Source organism: Felis catus, chromosome A2 (assembly GCF_018350175.1).
Source record: "Felis catus isolate Fca126 chromosome A2, F.catus_Fca126_mat1.0, whole genome shotgun sequence".
Taxonomy (NCBI): Eukaryota; Metazoa; Chordata; class Mammalia; order Carnivora; family Felidae; genus Felis; species Felis catus.
The window spans coordinates 1,797,719-1,816,314 of NC_058369.1; the positions used below are offsets into that span (position 1 = coordinate 1,797,719).

At 58.2% G+C, this 18,596-nt stretch overlaps 1 protein-coding gene across 3 annotated transcripts; it reads right to left on the bottom strand.

Annotated features, from left to right (window-relative positions):
• Positions 1-802: 802 nt before the first annotated feature.
• Positions 803-18,122, bottom strand: SGTA (small glutamine rich tetratricopeptide repeat co-chaperone alpha). Of its 3 annotated transcripts, none has more exons than XM_011288017.4 (12): positions 17,975-18,122; positions 10,912-11,051; positions 10,517-10,623; positions 10,209-10,293; positions 9,133-9,232; positions 7,553-7,657; positions 6,297-6,435; positions 5,558-5,620; positions 4,411-4,448; positions 3,466-3,555; positions 3,135-3,257; positions 803-2,012 (listed from the first exon to the last, which is right to left on the bottom strand). In XM_011288017.4, the coding sequence occupies exons 2-11, from the start codon at positions 11,009-11,011 to the stop codon at positions 3,143-3,145; spliced, it is 942 nt and encodes a 313-aa protein (XP_011286319.1). In that variant the 5' UTR covers positions 11,012-11,051; positions 17,975-18,122; the 3' UTR covers positions 803-2,012; positions 3,135-3,142. The 3 variants fall into 3 exon arrangements, with proteins under 3 accessions (XP_011286319.1, XP_023099226.1, XP_019671179.1); XM_023243458.2 differs by having other exon boundaries at positions 3,111-3,257; XM_019815620.3 differs by lacking the exon at positions 17,975-18,122 and adding an exon at positions 17,665-17,928 and having other exon boundaries at positions 3,111-3,257.
• Between the last annotated feature and the right edge of the window lie 474 nt (positions 18,123-18,596).

Here is an 18,596-nt window from a genome sequence, read left to right on the forward strand (position 1 = left end):
CTGGTATTCATGTGCCAGCCAGTGCCTCTCAGAGCAGGGTTCTCCAAACAGATGCATCAGCACCACGTGGGCTGCCCATGTGAAGGCCAGACCGATGGGGGCTGGCGAAGCAGCATCCCCGGCCCCCACCTGCTCCATACCAGGAGTGTGGTTGCCACGGCCACAGCCATCCTGACGCAGACCGGTATCCCCAGGGCAAGGTCGCCCGGGCGAGCCCAGAGGAGCCTCACGTGCCCTCGGAGATGCGTGCTAACCTCGTGCTCACGAGAGGGGTGCTCCCCAGGGCAGCCACAAACCTGGAAACTGGGTCTCTCCACCCATGGATGGAGCAGGACGCCTGTAGAGTGGGGTCCCCAGGAAGTCCCTGCTGACACAGAGCACTGGGGTGGGGGCCAGGACGAGCCGCTGGAGGGACAACTTCCCCTGCCTGCAGCAGTTATAAAGGGAGGCCCCGGGGGTTACCCAAGGGAGAATGGGTGGACTCTCAGAACACACTAGAGAAGGAACATAGAATAGTCTCCCTGTTCTCGAGAGGCCAGGAGTCCAGGCTGGCCCCTCAGGGGAGGGTTATGGGAGATGAAAACAAGGGAGAGAAAATACAGAACCAGCCCAGAGATTCACTGTTTCTGGAATCGTCTGTGATCTCGGACACAGAAACTGCTTCCAGCCTCGTCACACCAGGCATTGACAAGATTCACACCCAGCATGTGCCAGAGGTAGGAACTCCAGGCTGGGGGCTTCTAGAAACTGGGGGCAAGAGGGTAAGGGTGGCGCCAGAGGTCAATGCAGAGCTGAGCAGAGGTCACGATGTCTATTTATTCCCCACACATTATGCTTGTCACCATGGCTAGCACTCAAGAGTTAGGACACATCTTGCCAGACGCAGGACAGACCGCGGTGGCTGGCAGTGGCCCGTCTTCCTACTAGTTACCTACGACACACACGGTACTGGGTCTGCTCGCAGACAGCCGACGACACCAGGGAACCTCGAACGATCCAGTTGTCCACGTCGCTGCTGGTACAGCGGGGCCAGTGGACCTGCCCCCCAACCCCCACCCGCCGCCCCCAGCAGAGGCCATGGGGATGTCTGAGGTGGCCTTGTGTCCTGGGCAGGTTGCCCACCCTGGAAGCAGCTCTGGTGGCACCAGGGCCCCCCGCCAGCCCCCAGCCCTGAACAGGACAGAACCTGCCAAGAACCTAGACATGTCGGCCAGCAGGGTCACCTGTGGGCAGAAGGGCAGTGGGGCTGGGACACCCAGCTGGGGACGGGCTGGAAGGTCATGATCTGCCCCCTGGGGTCTGTCGGCCACGAGTACTGGGATGAAAGGGTCAGAGGAGATGAGATGCGTGTCCATCAAAATGCTCGATCGGAAGTCCCGGTACCTGGTCCTGTGCGCCCCAGGACGGTCCCACCCCTGCTCCCGCTGGGGCGCGAGGCAACGGAAATTGTCATCGAGGAAAATGCATCTGAAGAGCTCCTCACGCGAAAACCCGCAGTCCGAGGGGCAGGGCAGACACTGGCGCCCAGACCGCGGCTGGCAGTGAGCTCATCCGAGCAGGGCGCGGCTGGGGAGGCCAAGGTCGACTCAGAAGTGTCTTCTCACCGGGCTGCGGAGGCCTCTGAAGACAGACCGCGGGGGCTGCAAAACGGGGCTCTGAGAGCCACGGGTGTCCCTGACGTGGCTTGACATAAAACTGGCTGCTTCCTGGACAGGGGCTCGAGAACGACCCCCGCCCTGGAACAGTCTAAAAAATACTTTAGTGACTGGGTTTTCTGGGAGCTGGTCTGCATTCACAGCTTGCTGGCTCTGTTTCGAGAGGGGTCTGGGGGCCATGGGAGACTACAAACAGGGAAGGAAGGATGAAGGGCAAAATAAAAATAATAAAAATCCATCTTAACATGCAGGTCCAATTTCTTTTTCTTTTTCTCTCTTGGGCAGTCCAAGGGGAGAAGACGGCAAAATGCGAGAAGGCTTCCAGTCGGTGGGAAGGAGCTGGCGATGCTGGGAGGGCTGTGGGGAGAGGACACGAGGGCCCAGTCAGGGTGTGGTGGGCCCGGTGGAGGCCAGACTTCGGGCGTGGGGATGGGGACGGCTACGGCCCAGGCGGCACCAGCCCTGTGACGCTTCAGCCTAAATCTCTGTGGTTCCGTGGCTCCACGGCCATGTTCAAGGGGGTGGGGGGAGGCAGCACCACGTCAGCACAGACACAGAACTGCGCTGTAGGTTCTGAGGCCACAGACAGGGAAACATTGGCAGAGGTGTTGTGCAGATGAGCTTACGACATACAACAAATGCAAAATTGATCTTAACTATGTTTCGTTCTATTTTTTAAGAGTGCTAAAAAAAAAAAAAAAAACCCAAAAAAACTGGAAAAAAGTGCCCAAATAACTAACGTTAGGTGTCGTGGGCGGAGAGATCAAAGTTGTTATTCCTGCTTCTTAATATTTTTGTCTTTTAAAATCCTTAAAACTGTTTTTTTGTTTATTTTTTTAGTAACTTCTACACCCAGCACGGGGCTGGAGCTCCCGACCCTGAGATTAAGAGTTGCACACTCTGCGACTGAGCCAGCCAGGTGCCCCCGTCCTTCAAAATTTTTAATAGAAAAAGCACGGTTAAAGGAGAAATGGGATGACAGAAATGCCCAGGCCTCTGGGCGGAAGCCCACTATGCCAGGAGGCAAGGCTAGTGGACACAGGTTGAGGCCAAGGGCCCCTAGGGGTGGCCCCGGAGCCAGCCAAGGTGGCCAGGAGCCCTCCGGGACAGCCCATTTGTCTTCCAGCTGCCCCTCATTAACATCCACTCACCACAGACACATATGCACACAAGCCCAGGGGAGCACGGGAAGCAAGGGGCCAGGGTGGCCTGTCATCCCACCCCTGGAGACCTCCCTGGCCATCGTGGTGGCCGCCCACTCTCTGCAGGCCCTCGGGCAGCAGCCCTGCCCGGGAGTGGTGGGCTTTCAGCCCCTCTCTGTATAAAACCCACCCACAGAAGGGAACTGGGAAGGGAGAGACAGGATTCGGGCAGAAACACCTCGGAAAGGGGCCCGATGGCCCCAGACACCACCCCCAACCTCGTGCACCCGGGCTGTCAAACAAAGGCTCTCACCCCTCACGGCCACAGTGGACTCACGTGGGCCATCACTCCTGCTGGTCATCGTTGCTGGCACTGGGGGTCCGACTTCGGATCTGACTTCGGAGCTGTTCTATCAACTCTGGATTCTGCTGCTGCATCTGCTGGGCGAACTGCTGGCCGCTGCAGGAGGGGCGTGCCCGGGCTCAGCTGGTGGCCCCGGGGCACCCTCCCGGCCACTTCCTAGGTGCGTGCCCCCACGGGCAGTGCGGCTACTCACTGGGTCCCGGTAGCGGGGTCTTATCGAGCACCCAGGGACACAGCATTTGCGCTTTTATTCTCGAGGGCGGGCCCCCACCACCCCAGAGTCCCACCAGGCACGTCTACTCACGCCTGGATGAGACTGGCCAGGTCATTCTGTGAGGGGCTGGTGCCAGGAGTCCCCAGGGGGTTGTGGCCGCCCGAAATCATCCCGGACATGCTGCAAGGAGAGAGCCCACGATGTGCACAGACAGCCTGGCCTGCCCGTTCCGGCTGGGTCCTGCTCCTCCTCCTCCAGCTGCTCTCTGCCGCCACCTGGCGGCCCCTCGGGGCCCAGAGCTGCCCAGCCCGCCCGTCCTCTGACAGCCCGTCCTCTGACAGCAGCTGCTGTGAACGCCACCGGCTCACTCGGGAACACTCGTTTCTGGCTTAAAGACAGTGGTCCTCACGACTGGGGGGCTCCTGGCAGTGAGGGTGGGGGCTGACCAGGCGTGCTGTTTAGCCCCCACGGCACCTGGTACACCCCTCCCTCCTCCCCCCCCCCCCCCCCCCCCCCCCCCCCCCCGCCGAGTGACTGCCCCAATGTTAGCAGTGCTGGGTTCAGAAATTTTGCTTTAAGATTTAACCACAGTCCGGCAATTCTTAAGTGACACAGAATCACCACACGACACAGCAAGTCTACTCCTGGGCGTTGGCCCAGAAGAACTGAACACAGGCGCTCACACACGACGCTCAGGGAGGGAACCAGACACGAGAGGCCACACGGGGTGTGAGTCCACGTGTGTGAAACATCCGGAACAGGCTCGTCCATGGATGGGAAGGGGGTTTGTGGGGGCCAGGGACCACGGGGGGGGGGGGTTAAAATGCCTATAATGGGGACAAGGACTCTTTTTGGGATAATGGAATGTCCTGAAATTAATCAGCGGTGATGGCTGTACAACACGTTGAAAATGCTTAATGCCTCTGCGTTGTAAACCTTGAAACAGTTACAACAGGCAGGTTTTAAGTCACGTGTGTCTTGTCACAATGGAAAATGTAACCACAAGAAGGTCAAAGGCACACAGTTGTCACTTACAGCTGCTGAACTTGGGGGTTGTTCATCAGGTTTGACGCCTGCAGAAAGGAACACATGATCAGACACAGCAGGCGCCCAGGGGCTCCTGCGCACACGCTTCCCAAGGGCGCTCGGCCTTCCTGACGTGCTTCCATCCCGCGTAAGACTTTTCTTTAAAGAGACTCCAGGCACCTCATCATCTCCTACTGGCTGCTTACTCTTTGCTGTGTAGATGTATCCAGATCCGTTTTTCCGGCCAATGGATCTGTCAGCACAGTTGGCCTCTTTTGTTTCCTCGGTTACTATCACTACCCTGCATGCCTGCATTTAAACTTAACTCCCCGAGGGTTCTCTCCCTAGGACCGACTTCAGGACGCGGCTGAGTGGGCAGCTAAAGCGGGGTCTTCCTGACATGGCTCACGAGGGCTGGCTAAATTCTGTGAAGGGCCAGAGTCAAGGTTCTCACCTTATGGGCCCATCCCTGCCCCAACCAGACAGCCCTGTGTCACCGTCACTGCACGGGTGTGGCCGTGTGCCAACAAAAATACAAAGTGATGCCCGGCCCATCGCCATGCCTGGCTGGCCCGCCTCCTGCTGTAATGGGGATGCTTCTGACGGCCGGAAGGCGCAGGATTTCCCTCTTCTGGACACTTGGAAACCCTGGGCCCTGTGGCCACTCTGAAAGAACTTGCATGTGTGGGACCAGCCCCAAGGACACAGGCGGGTGCCTGCCTTCAAAGGACAGCGCTGCACAGAACAGGTGCTTCAGGACTCAAGTCTCTGGCATGGGAAGGTGGGACCTCCACCTTGGTGGCATCCCGGGCTCCTCGGTGTCTCCTCCTCCGAGGAGCAGTTGCAGCTGTGTGGCTACCAGGGTCTCCACAGTGTGAGGTGGAAACCGAGCTGGAGAGAGGGATGCTGTTTTCCTGGGTCATGCGACCGTGAGAGGCAGGACCCAGTCTGTCCTTTGTGCTCCATACTGAGGGGGTCTCACTGGGGGCGATGCTGCCCTAGCGACAAGGGTGGTGTCTGGGGACATCTGTGTCTGTCACGCTGGGGGGCTCCTGGCATCAAGGGGTGGAGCCGGGGATGCTGCTCAGCCCCCAGCGCCCAGGTCATGGCCCCCAGAGGAACCGGAACCCACGAGAGAGGGGGGAGTGCAGATTACCATGCTCATGAAACTTGGGTTGTTCAGCAGGCCAGCAATGTCAAAGCTGCCGACACCTCCTGTCTGTGGGGAGAAAAGCCCTGGTGAGTGGTCACAGGACCACGGTGGCCGGCCCCGCCCCCAGGAACCAAGAACTGAGACACAACACCCCACGCGGGGCCTGTCCAAATTCTAAGAGGCATACGGCTCAGACATCCCACCAACCAAGCAGCCAGGCCCTGAGGCCAGAGAGCACTTCGTGAAAGGCACAAACCAGTTATGAACGTTTACAAGAGCGCCGTCCTTCACGTTCTAGCGTTCTGATGTCTTGGGCCCCCGTGAACCCTGGAGGACGGTCCCTCAGGGTGAGCAATTCCCAGAGAGAGTGAACAGTCACCTGCGGGCCACCTTTAGTGCACGAGCCAGTCAGCCATTCCCCAGGGCCTGGCATTCGGCCACCAGGGCCGGCCCCCATACCCCGGACTCTGCTGGAATTGCTCGCCTAGCTGATCCTAAGCCTGCATCCCCTGCCTCCCTGCTCCTCCCCCGGAAACCACCACAGGGGCACTGGCCTCCTGGCCGACCCTGGAGCTCCTGTGTGTGGCCCTGCCTCCCGTTTCCAGGGCCTGTGGGGATAAACTTTTTCCTTTGTGACAGGCATTTCTGTGTCTTTGTCTCCTACCGGACTGGATTAAGCCACCAGCCCTGAGTGTCTACCTGGCCTGCCCGCCAGGGCCCTCTCTTCCCCGGGGCCACTCACGGGACTTGGCGTCTCCCTCAACTTCAGCTCGGCTATCTTGAGGTTCGACTTGTAGGTCTCGTTGTCGGGGTCCAGCTCCAAGGCCTTCTTGTAATAGGCCACTGCCTCGGTGTGCTTGTTCAAACTGGAGAGCGCGAGGCTGGAGGAGAGGCAGCGCGATGTGGGGGAGGGCCTGGGAGGCTGCCCGACACCCCAAACCGCTCCAGTGTCGCTGTGGCCAGCGTCCGGTGGGAATGGCATGCGAGGGCCACGGGGGCCGAGAGTACAGGCGTATGAAAATTCAAAGGCACAAAGGCTGGTGCCCCAGAGGGACCCACACAAAGAGCTTGAAGGCCCGAAGCAGGGGGCCAGAGGGCGGGGTGGTCAGATGTGGCCTCTGTTCCTGGCACAGAGCTCTTAAAACCCTAAACTTCCTAAGTCATAGGCGTTTCCTGTTCTTTGTAACGAGCCCCTTGAACCCCATCTGAGTTTATGCCAATGATGTGACTCAGGGTGGGGCTGGTGGCCAGGAAGACCAAATTTCAGATCTGAGTTGGGGGGGATCTCATGGCCCCCAAACTTCTAGGAGGGAGAAGACTGGAGAGGCTATAAAACTCTTCGACAATGCGGGGCGCCTGGATAGCGCAGTCGGTTAAGCGTCCGACTTCAGCCAGGTCACGATCTCGCGGTCCGTGAGTTCGAGCCCCGCGTCGGGCTCTGGGCTGATGGCTCAGAGCCTGGAGCCTGTTTCCGATTCTGTGTCTCCCTCTCTCTCTGCCCCTCCCCCGTTCATGCTCTGTCTCTCTCTGTCCCAAAAATAAATAAACGTTGAAAAAAAAAATTTTTTTTTTTAAATAAAAAAATAAATAAAAAAAAAAACCTCTTCAACAATGAGATCTGAAGAAGGTCCCCACTGGTGAAGGTAACCACATGCTGCGAGGGAGGCCACCCCACTCCAGGGGGATCCCCTGCACCCTGCCCTGTGGACCTCTTCGTCTGGCTGTTCACCCGTGTCCCTCGATCAAGCAGGAAGCACGGGCGTGCTCCCGAGTCCTGCGACCTGCTCTCGCAAACCACGGAGGCACGAGAGCGAGTGGCAGGAGCCCAGACAGCGGGCGGATCAGAAGTTTGGAAGGCCCCGACGTTGAGTGGGGCTGAGTCCTGACCCTGGGGGGTGTGACACTTGGTCTGGGCAGAGTCAGGACTGAAGCGAACTGCAGGGGTGATGGCAAGAGGAGGAAGCGGACAGACACCACACGCCGTACGGGCGCACTCACCCCATCCGGCCGTAGGCTTTGCTGTAGGACGGGTCTATGCAGATGGCTCGCTCACAGTCCTGCACGGCCCCTGCGTAGTTCCCCAGTTTGCTGTAGGCCGCCGCTCTGGGGAGACAAAGCGCAGGTCAGGGGTCGTGTGCCTGGCTCGCTGCCACAGAGGGGCCTCAGCTTCCCCGTCTGTCAGGCGGGACGGACGCAGGGCTGCCGAGGCTTCTGCCTGCGGAGCAGCCGTGCCGGGGCTGCGGCAGCCTCCCGGGGAAACCGAGGCTGAAGGAGGCAGAACAGATCGGCCCAACCCTGCCCCGCACGGGGAGGCGCCACTGTTGGAGGGCTGGCGCCTGTTCTGCGTCAGGGAGAACCTACTAGAAAATAACTGATCTGCCACGAGACCCCTGTCCACGCTCTCGACTTGCCGCATTTGATAGTTTTTCTCACTGGGTGTTTTTTAATATTCCCCTTTACGCTTCCCCCAGTTTCTGAAGTACAAAAAGACATCAGCTAGATGGGGCGCCTGGGTGGCTCAGTCGGTTGGGCGTCTGACTTCAGCCCAGGTCACAATCTCATGGTCCGTGAGTTCGAGCCCCGCGTCGGGCTCTGGGCTGATGGCTCAGAGCCTGGAGCCTGCTTCCGATTCTGTGTCTCCCTCTGTCTCTGCCCCTCCCCCGTTCATGCTCTGTCTCTCTCTGTCTCAAAAATAAATAAACGTCAAACAAAAAAAAATTTTTTTTTTTTAAGATAAAAAAAGACATCAGCTAGAAAGCACGGAGCGGCTGCGCTGGCAGAAACGGGGTACAGGACTCTGTACGACGCGCCTACCTTTTCTGTCCACCCGTTTGTGTGATCGCCCCAAAAAGAGAAAGACGTTAAAGCTAAAGCAGTTTCACCCTGGAGACCACGTGGATGACGTCTGGTGCCCCCTCCGGTCTCTGTTCTCTGCTGGTTCCTGTGCCTTTCACACGAACGTGCGATTCTGTCCCACGTCCCATCCAGTCCCTCTCGTCACCAAGAACCGCTCATGAGCAAGAAAGTCCCTACTGGGAGGCTGGGGTGATACGGCGTTCCCTTCAGAAGCACGAGCCAGGGGTGCCTGGGGGGCTCAGTCGGTTAAGCATCCTACTCCTGGTTTCGCCTCAGGCCACGATCTCACGGTTGGCTGCGCTGACAGCACGGAACCTGCTCGGGATTCTCTCTCTCTGCCCCCCTCCCCCCCCGCGTACGTTTTGTCTCTCTCTCTCTCTCAAACTCACTAAACATTAAAAAATTTAACTAAAGTACAAGCCAGATGCAACTCTTCACAGTTGGCGACGATGCTGATGTGAACACAGGAATGAAACGCCACCCAAGCGTTAGCTTATTTCTCGTCGCAACGCCCGCGTGGAGGTTGGTGCTCCCTAATTTTAAGGCCGCTGTCAACGCTTACTGACACGTTCCTGGCCGCCTGCCACGGACTGCTTCTCAGGGGCTGCGGCGTAACAACCCCTAGGGGACTGTTCGGACACCTCTCCTGGTCTCCTGGGGACACGCGACCTGCCTGCCCAGGCCCCACGTGAGTCCCCGCCCCGCGTGAGCCCGGCTGGCACCTGTTACAGAAATAGACGGCGTTGGCGGGGTTCAGCTCGATGGCTTTCCCGTAGAAGTGCGCGGCAGCTTCAAAGTTTTCTCCTTTCATCTGCTCGTTTCCTAGAACAAAGGAAAACCGGTGACCCCGCTGTTCGCACGAGACCCGAGGGCTCCGACACGCGGGCTCCGCCCTCCCGGGCGTCTGTGGGAAGGCGCGAGGAGAGCCTCGGGCGGGACGCAGCGCTCAGTCGCTCAGGGCGGTGGCAGGGGAGAAGGGGGCGGCTGCGTCCGGCATCTCGGGGCTCGCGGCCCAAGCCAGCACCCGGTGAGGACACCTGTCGCTGCTGTGACATCTGGAGACAAGTCCCCGACACCCTCACTTCCGCTTCTCCCCTCAGAGACAGCCAAGTTTAACGAGATGTGACTCACGTAGCATAAAACTCACATTTTCAAAGCGTGCAGCTCGGTGGTTTTTAAAATATTCAGTTGTCCATCACTGTAGTCACTTCCAGAACATTCCCTCTCCCCTGAAGAAAGCCCCGTCCCCATCAGCCATCGCCCGCTCTCCTCCCCCAGCACCCACAAACCCCCCTCCTGTCCACGGATGAGCCTGTCCTGGACGTTTCACACACGTGGACTCACACCCCGTGTGGCCTCTCGTGTCTGGTTCCCTCCCTGAGCGTCGTGTGTTCAGGGTCCATCTGCCGGGTGGCGGGTGTGGGCGCCTCGCTCCTGCTGGCGGCCGAGTGATGTTCCTGACTATGGATGTGTCACGTTTTGTTTATCCCTTTTACTGGTCTGTGGACATATGGGCTGTTCTCCCTTTTTGCTGCTGTGGATACGCGCCTGCAATTTTCCTGGGCCCACGGCTCTGCCCGGGAGGGGAGAGGCCGGGCCACACACCACGCCATCGGATGACCACATACTGTCAGAACGCCTTCCACGGCGACGGCCCGCTTACGCCCCCACCAGCCGCGTCGGGGGCTCCACCCTGCGCACATCCTCACATCCGCGCGTTCTGCGGCCCCCGGCCCCCAAGCCCCTGTGCCGTGGTGCTGCGTGACAGCAAGCCCCCCGGCTGCCACTCGTCTCTCACCTTCGGTTTTGAGGCGCTCTGCCTCCGCCGAGTCCTCCTCTGAAGGCGGAGTTCGCTCAGGGCTCCTCAGGTCCTGCGGCGCCTCCTGGGTCCAAGGCAGGGATGAGCTGTCTAACGGGCGGCCCTGCCGTCTTCCTCCTCCCAGCCCCGCACCTCTGGCCGCCCTCCTGCTCAGGCCGCCTGAGAGGGCAGCTGAGCTCCGAGGGAGACGCCTTGGGCCAGGTGGCCGGGCCGCGCCCCCACCTGCCCTGCCCACAGGCCTGGCACCGGCACTTGTTACTGTTGTTCCGGGAAGCCCAGAGGCTCACCCTGCCCGCGGCGGCTGCTTCAAATATTTCCGGAAGAGTCTGAGGGAGAGCGAGGTCGCTGTCCTCCACGGTCACCCCAAAAGCAGTCTCCAGGCACTGGATCGCAACTGTGAGGGAGAACAGAGGTGTTTTCTTCTGAACACAATCCCGACTTTGTGACTCTGGGGGTCAGATGGCCTCCCCACCCTCAGCCCCACGTGGCTTCCAGGCACCGTGGGTGCCCTACCCCCTCTTTCAAGAGAGCCTTCCTCTGATCACTGGAGTCACACACATGCGGTAGTGGTGGAGAACGTTCTGGAACCGCACCTCGATGAAAGATGGGTAGTGCCGAGAATACCTGCGGGAGACTAGGGTCTGCACGGCGGGAAGGAGGGAGGGCAGTGGCCCACACGTACCTTCCAAGCTCTCCTGGGCGTCGGACGAGAGCCCCCCGTGCCGCAGCTGGTCATGCAGGAACCGGATAATGGCGTAGGCCAGGCGCTTCTTGTTATCCATCTTGTGACAGGAAGAGACAACGCCCAGGGGTTCTCGGGATCTGTGGACCGAAGCAGAGGGCATGCGGGCAGTGCCCCTCCCCCCTGTGCCTGGGGTGCCTGGTGCTCTACGCCCCTGGACTGTTGGGCCCTGGCTCGCCAGGCCTGGCCCTGCGGAAGCCGCTTCGGGCACACGAAACAATATAATCTGAATGACAAGTGAGGGGAAATGGTTACGACCCGCATTTCACGGATGAGATGCTGGGGCTTTCATGGGCAGAGGACTGCTCCAGCCTCCTGCCTCCTTACTCTAAGTTTTTTTTCAGGTTTGCTTATTTTTTGAGAGAGACAGAGACAGACAGAGAAAGAGAGGATCCCAAGCAGGTTCCATGCTGTGAGCACAGAGCCCAACTCGGAGCTTGATTCCATGAGATCAAGACCTGAGCCAGAATCAAGAGCAGGACGCTCGAACAACTGAGCCCCCCAGGCAACCCTGCCTCCTTACTGTAAAGAAAGTGACGTGGCCTTAACCATCACCACCCTTTCACAGACTGAGTGGCACACGGGGGCTCCCAGGGGTGTGGAGGGCCAGACTGCCAGCACTACTCCTGCAGGTCTACGAACCCCGAGTTTTGAGCTAAGCACAAGGCGGACCACAGTCCCACCTGCTTTTCCATTCAGGCTGAGAAAACAAACTGACGGTTCTCCAAGTCCTGACACCCCCGAGGGATACGAGGGGGTCGGACAAGTGTTGTGGGGGGCAGGGAGCAGTGGGGGGGTGGGCTGGGGTAGGGGGAGGGCCCAGAGGCACCGGTCCCTTTCCTGGCAGCCAGAGAGCCTTTTCTTGGTCCCTCCACGATGTGCTGGATTCCCAGGCCAGGAGTGACCCTGCCCCAGGGACTGGGGACCAGGTTTGGGGAAATCCGTGGCCATCACAACGGGGTGCTCCCAGTGTTGAGTGGTGAGGACCTGGGATGCTGTTTAGCCCCCTGGCACCGAGGATGTCCCCGTGATGGAGAGCTCTCTGGCTCCAGCATAAGCAGTGCCCAGGGGACAGCCCTGGTGTGGAACGATCTGGTGGGAGGGGTCTGCCACCTGGAGGCCTATGATGGGCCAAGCACTGTACGTAACACCATCTCCTTCCCTCTGGACCATGACCTCCACGGTCGCTCCCACTGAGAAGGGCACCAGGTGGGGGCTGGGGGTCCACAAGGAGCAGCCGGCCCGAGGCGGCTCAAGTCCACCCGTGCAGCCAGAACCCGCAGCATGAAGCACCTTGGTCTCCCCAAAATGCCTCTGTGCCCTGCAGAACCAGGAAGAGTCAGTCATTAGGCCCCAGGCTCTACAAACTGGCTGGCATCAGACTCAGATGATGTGAATATGCAGACGGCTGGTCGGGGCAAGCTCTGTCAAGACCCCTGGCGCTGGCTGGCCTCAGAGACCTGTCTCCAGTTCACGGGAACCTACGTCCATCAACAGCTGCTTCGTTCGTAAAGGCGGGGGAACCAGACACGAGAGGCCACAAGGATGTGACTCCACGTGTGTGAAACGTCCGGAACAGGCGCATCCATAGACAGGAAGGGGGTTCGTGGGGGCTGGGGAGGGATGGCTGATGGGGACACAGTTTCTTTTTGAGGTGGAACGTTCTGGACTTAGAAAAAGCTGATGGTTCCACAGCAGTGTGAATCTACCGCAATCCGCTGTTTTAAGGTATACGGGTTATATCTCAATTTTAAGTAAGGAAAAAACTTAAAACACTTGTTGTATAAAACTGGCGAGGTAATTAAAGTTAAGGCTGGTAATGAGCGCCCCCCTCCTCCCCACCCGCTCCCATTTCTGGACACAATGACCCTTTACCCAGCAAGTGCCTTTGGCTGAAGAGCCTCCCCAGAACTGCAAGGTCTGGGATCAGGATGGGCCGCCAGAGCCTGTAGGACAGACAGCCAGTCCCGGCCCTGAAGACCTTAGGAGACACAGAAGGACCCACAGAGATCAACCACCACAACCCACTCATCTCGGGGGAAGCCTCAAAAGGGGAGTCACGCTCCCCAGCTAAGAGGGCACAGAGAGCAAACCAGTCTGCTGACCGCCAGATCTAAAAAGAACAGACACACGCTGCCAAAAACGTCAAAATGTTTTCATTTTAGGTATTTGTTTTGACAGCATTATTTACAATAGCTGAAAGATAGGGGCGCCTGGGCGGCTCAGTCGGTGGAGCATCTGACTTTGGCTCAGGGCATGATCTCGCGGTTCGTGTCGGGCCTGCTGCTGTCAGCTCAGACCCTGCTTTGGAGCTTCTGTCCTCCTCTCTCTGTCCGCCCCTCCCCCGCTCAAGCTCTCTCCCTCAAAAATAAGTTATCACACACACAAAAAGAGTAGACTGAGGAAGGAAATCAGGTCTTTAGCAGAAGTCTGCCCCCCCGGACCAAGTGGTGAAGCTGGGGGCGGGGGTGCTGTGTATGAGACTATCAAGGCTCATGGAGGCAAGGGTTCAAAAACCTAAAGGCCAAGTCACCCTCCTTTCTGTGCCCCTGGCCCTTGGAACCTCAGGGCGTTTGCACGTGAGGATCTCTTGTCCCCACTGGATTTGAGGCACTCTGGCCTGATCTCCCCAGGATAAGCTCTCACTGCCTGCTTCCTGAGCTTCACCAGGTCTGTCGCTTGATCTTCTCCCAAATGGTGGCCCCTCCAAAGGGATTCAGTGTCAAGAGGTCAGAGCGCCCCCTGGAGCCTGCCCTGGGCCTGGTGTATGGATGACAGGCCAGGGAGCCTGATTTGCCTGGGAGGACAAGGGCCTGGAGTCAGCCTCAGGCTCAGCCACTTCTCCCCATGACAGTTTCAGGTCACTTTCCCCACTCCTAAGCTAAGGACTGCTTTGTCCCAGCCGATACCCTCACTTTCCTCTCCTATGAGATGGGGTAACGGAGATGTCCTTAACAGCTGTTCCAAGAACTTCTGACCTACGGGGTGTGTGGGTGGCTCAGTCGGTTGAGCATACGACTGGCTCAGGTCCTGATCCTGTGGTTCCTGAGTGTGCTGTCAGCACAGAATCTGCTTCAGATCCTGTCCCTAGTCTCTGCCCCTCCCCAACTTGTGCTCTCTCAAAAAATAAATGTGGAAAAAAAAAAAAAAAAAAAAAAGACCTAACTCGGGTTTTCTCCACTATTGCTATCCGGGGTAAGATCATTCTTTGCTGTGTGTGTGTGTGTGTGTGTGTGTGTGTGTGTGTGTGTGGCGGGGGGATGTCCTGTTCACTGCAGAGTTTAACAGCATCCCTGGTCTCTGTCCAGTGTACCCCGAGGCGGGGGGCAGAATCACCCCCCAAGGGACACCCCCAGGAGTCTCTGTGTTCTGTAAGCATCTGACTACTGAGGTCCCGGGATGCTGCACATATAGAAATACGCAGAAACAGCAGAGGGAGGGAGGGTGACCCACAGGCACCAGGGCTGCCCTGGTTTCTACCCTCTGACCCCTGGGGACTTACTCTGGTGTCTAGTGTGGGCAGGGACTAGACTCAGTATTTTCCCAAATAATCAATGCAGGGTCTCTCCCGCTCAGCACTGCTGACCTTAGGAGCAGGTCGCTCTCCATGGGGATGTCCTGAACACGGCGGGGGTTCAGTAGCATCCCTGGCCCCATCCCCCTCGATGCCAGGAGCACCTCCTTCCACAGTGGTAACAACCACAGATGTCCCCAGACATGGCCAAACCCCCCAGTGAAAGTCACTGGAAGACTCTAAGTCAGTACAAGTCAGACTTTTCTGGCCAAATGACTTTGCTGCACACTTTCTGAAAACCTGCTTGCGCAACATTTTGGGTTTCGGCCTGCAGCAGAGGGAGCATGGGTCTGCTACCGGGGCCTCTGACACAGGTGGTCCACGAAACTGTCGCTTCTTTGCGAGACAGTCTGCAAATCTCACTTCCACGCAGGGGTTTTGGGACGAACGAGCCTTCTGCTCGCCACAAAGTGAGGCCCAGCAAAACACAAGGACCGCACTTTCCCTCGACTCCCACCAGGCACCCGGAACAATCACGACTTGTAGGGTTTTGGCCACTGGACAAAATTCTCAAAAGCAGCCCGCTCTCTGAACAGTGAGTGCTTTATGAGCTCTCGGGAAGCACCACGGAGGGCCCAGTTCGGGTGAGCCTGGTGAGGGTGGACGGACAGAGTCCCAGGGTGTGGCAGGGTCCTGGGGCCAGCCCCGCTGGTGGTCCTCACAATCCTTCCGGCTCTCCGTCCACCTTTTCATTTCATCATTAAACAACGAAAAAATCAGCCTCTGTTCCTTTTATTTCCGAGCCTAGAACTGGTGAAAGGGGAAAAAACGGCATGCCCCGCTAAAACGAGCAAGCCCTTGGTGCGCCTGGGTGGCTCAGTCAGTTAAGTGCGCAACTTCAGCTCAGGTCATGATCTCGCGGTTAGAGGGTTCAAGGGTTCGAGGGTCACGTCGGGCTCCGTGCCGACAGCTCAGAGCCTGGAGCCTCTTGGTCTGTGTCTCCCTCTCTCTCTGCCCCTCCCCCGCTCATGCTCCGTCTCTCAAAAATAAACAAGCGTTAAAAAAAATAAAAAGTGAGGGCTCCCCCCACCTCGGGAGCTGAACCGCCCGCTGCCGCTGCCGAGGGCTTTCCGCCTCCATCCTGAAGCCAGAGCCCTGCTCACAAACAGCAGTGTGCAAAGTCAGTGCTCTACTCCTGTGTCTCAACCTAGCACACCTCCAGTGTCTGAGCAGGGCCGTCCCAAGGCTTGAGCCCACGACTCTCGCCGCAGCCCTGTGTTCTTCTAAAATGCCACCAGAATGCCCTGTACGCTTTAAAACCGTCAAAAGCCCCCCGAGATGTCACGCGTGTGCGCGTGAGGCCCTCTGCCAAACCCTCAGGGGCTCCACTCAAACACAACTGCTCCAACCCGTCTGGAAACTCTAACTCCCTTCAATACCGAGCCGCAAGGTTGCTGCCTCAGAGCTAGACGCCCTCTTTTTCTGGCAAAGTCCAAGTACCAGTCTTATCCCTGGCTTAGTGGGCTTTGAAACTCCTTGGCCTGTCATCTGTCCCCTGCCCTTGCCCCGACTATGAGCCACTGGACAGACACCTTCCCTTTGAACCCCAGCGCTGAGCAGTGTTTGATCCATACAGTCTCGGGAAAATGTTAGATCCCTGTCAGATTCAGAGCCACCTGACCAAGTTCTTTGGGAAGAGAAGAAGAGACAACAAACCTTGGGTCTTGCCTCCCTGCTAAAACTCCCTTTATTCCTTCAACCCTCTTCCTGAGTATTTCCCACAGGGGCCAGTGCTGGCTCTTGGCAAAAAAAATAAAATAAAAATGTAGGGTCCAAGTTAAGACCACAGCTCTCCATCTGAGGCGGAGCTTATAACCCTATCTTTGGAGCTGGCTCACCCTTCCAATAAGACCAAATTACAAGCCTCAGGCAAAATCCTTGGAGTGCTGAGCACCTTCCAGGCCCGAGCTCAGTGCAGTTCACACAATGGCTTATGGAGGGGATAGGTGATCATGTTCTGAAAAGGGCCCAAGTAAGCTTCCCGGGCCACAGGGTTTCTGTGGCAACCACTCAACTTTCCTCTTGTGCAACAGCAGCCACGGTTAAGGGGTCTGCGATGGAGGCACGGCTTCGTTCAGGAAAACAAGCTGCAGCTGGGTCTGGCCCCCAATCACAGTTTGCTGAGACCTTGGCTTGTCTACCCCGTCTCCATTTTACAGAAAAAAACCCACGGACACTAGAAAGATGGGGGTGCCACTCAAGGTCACCCAGCTGAGACACAAACCCGGACTTTTGAACCCAGCAGTCTGACTCCAGAGCCTCAACTCCAAGTGCGCTTTCCTCTCCCCACAAAACGTGCACAGGATGTCTTGGGGTTCATCTCACCAACCCCATGTACACAGCTCATGCTGGCGAAGTCGCACTGGTCTGGAGCAGGGCTTAACTTCTGCACTGAGGACACTGTGGACCGTTCATGGACCGTCCTAGGCACCGCAGGGTGTTGAGCATCACCCTGGCCCCACCCACTCAGCGCCAATATCACACCCAGTCGTGACAACAAATGTCCCCCAGACACCGCCCTGTGTCCCCCAGGGTGACAGAACCACCGGTCTGGGGAGAGGAAAAGCAGTCAGAATAATCAGAGATGGAAAACTAAAAGGCACGGGAAGATCCTGCAGCCTGAGGGATTCGGGCTGCGCACACGTTTTCTGACACCTAATAAGAAACCTAGCGGTTCTCCAGTACACTCTTAACAAGCAGCAGGAGCCTGGTCACAGAATGTTCTGTTTACTTAACCTCAGAGCGGCCCTAAGAAGCGCATTCTCCTCCGGCCCCTATTCTAGAAGGAAAGCGCTGCTCAGAGAGGCAAGCGACTTCCTCAAGCTCACACAGCCAGCGAGAGGTGGTGGGGCTGAGTCTTCCCGCCTTTAGGTCAATATACAGAAGCCCCTAACACCTGCTGACCCCACTGAGCTCTGGCTTTGCGCCGGTCCCTGTGGCTTCAATCTTTCCAAGGGCCACCGCCCCCACCCACAATCATCAGACAGGGACCGTGACTACACCCGTTTTACAGAGGGGGAAAATGAGGCTCCGGGAACCCAAGAGGCTGGCCAGGTCACCCAGGTGGAGAGTGGCGGCGCTGGGACAGGACACCGACCGGAGCCCCACTAACGGGATACCTGATTCAAAGGGACCGTATTTCCGGGCAGAAGACACCTTCGTTGCTTGCGGGGCACTTTCACTTGCAGTTTCACCTCGAACCAGCACTTGCCGGGCCCCGGGTCCGGGTGAGGCGGACCAAGACTGGCGAGGGCCTGCCCGACGCCGCCCTGCCTCAGTTTCCCCTTCGCGCCGCCCACTCACAGCACCCAGCGGACCGCGGCCACCCCAGCCCCAGCCCCAGCTCTCTTTACGGGCCCTTGAGCCCCGGGAGCTCCAAGCCGCGGACCCTAAGCCCGTCTGGCTCAGCACCGAACACCCCCCACTCACCTCACTGGCGGCCGAACGCCGACCCGCCGACGGCTGCGCCTGCGCACCGCAGCGCTACCCGGCCCCGCCCCCGGCCGCGACGCTTGCGCGGAAGGAGGCGGCGCTCGTTGGCTTTCATTCTGCGCAGGCGCGTCAATTATCAAGACGGGCGTGGGGAGAAGTGACGTAATTCAGACGTTGGAGGGGGGGTTGGGGAGGCTAGCTGGTCGTTAGGGCAACTGACCTCTGCGACCGATTGGAGGCCGGAAATCAGGACTGTCGTTCCCTCCCGAGCGGTAACAGCGCGGTGCATCGTGGGACAGTGGCGGACTCCCGCGCGTTTGGCAGAGCCGGTCACGTGGCACCGAGCCGGCCACGTGGGGTGGCTCAGTTTGGTATCTAGCGCCCAGAGCAGCGCAGGGGCTCTGTGAATGCCAGTGACTGTTACACGCTATGTTTTACGTTTATTCACCCACCCATCCACCCGCGCGGCCACAAATGCATTCTTTCATTCATTCCATCTATAAGACGTAAAGGAATACAGATATATTTGTTTACAGCAGGTGCCTAATAGCAAATGTTTTGCAAAGCAACTATCAAAACCAGGAAAGTGCCTGCTCTCGTTACTCCTACTGGGGTTGAC

Bases quoted from the DNA above. Each gene is read 5' to 3' on its own strand.
- SGTA (XM_011288017.4), bottom strand. From the start codon at position 11,011: ATGGATAACAAGAAGCGCCTGGCCTACGCCATTATCCGGTTCCTGCAT. The intron at 10,294-10,516 runs GTGAGCCTCTGG...CCTTGGACCCAG, and splicing joins AAGCAGCCGCCGCGGGCAGG to GAGGCGCCGCAGGACCTGAG. The intron at 6,436-7,552 runs GTGAGTGCGCCC...CCTCTCCTCCAG, and splicing joins AAAGCCTACGGCCGGATGGG to CCTCGCGCTCTCCAGTTTGA.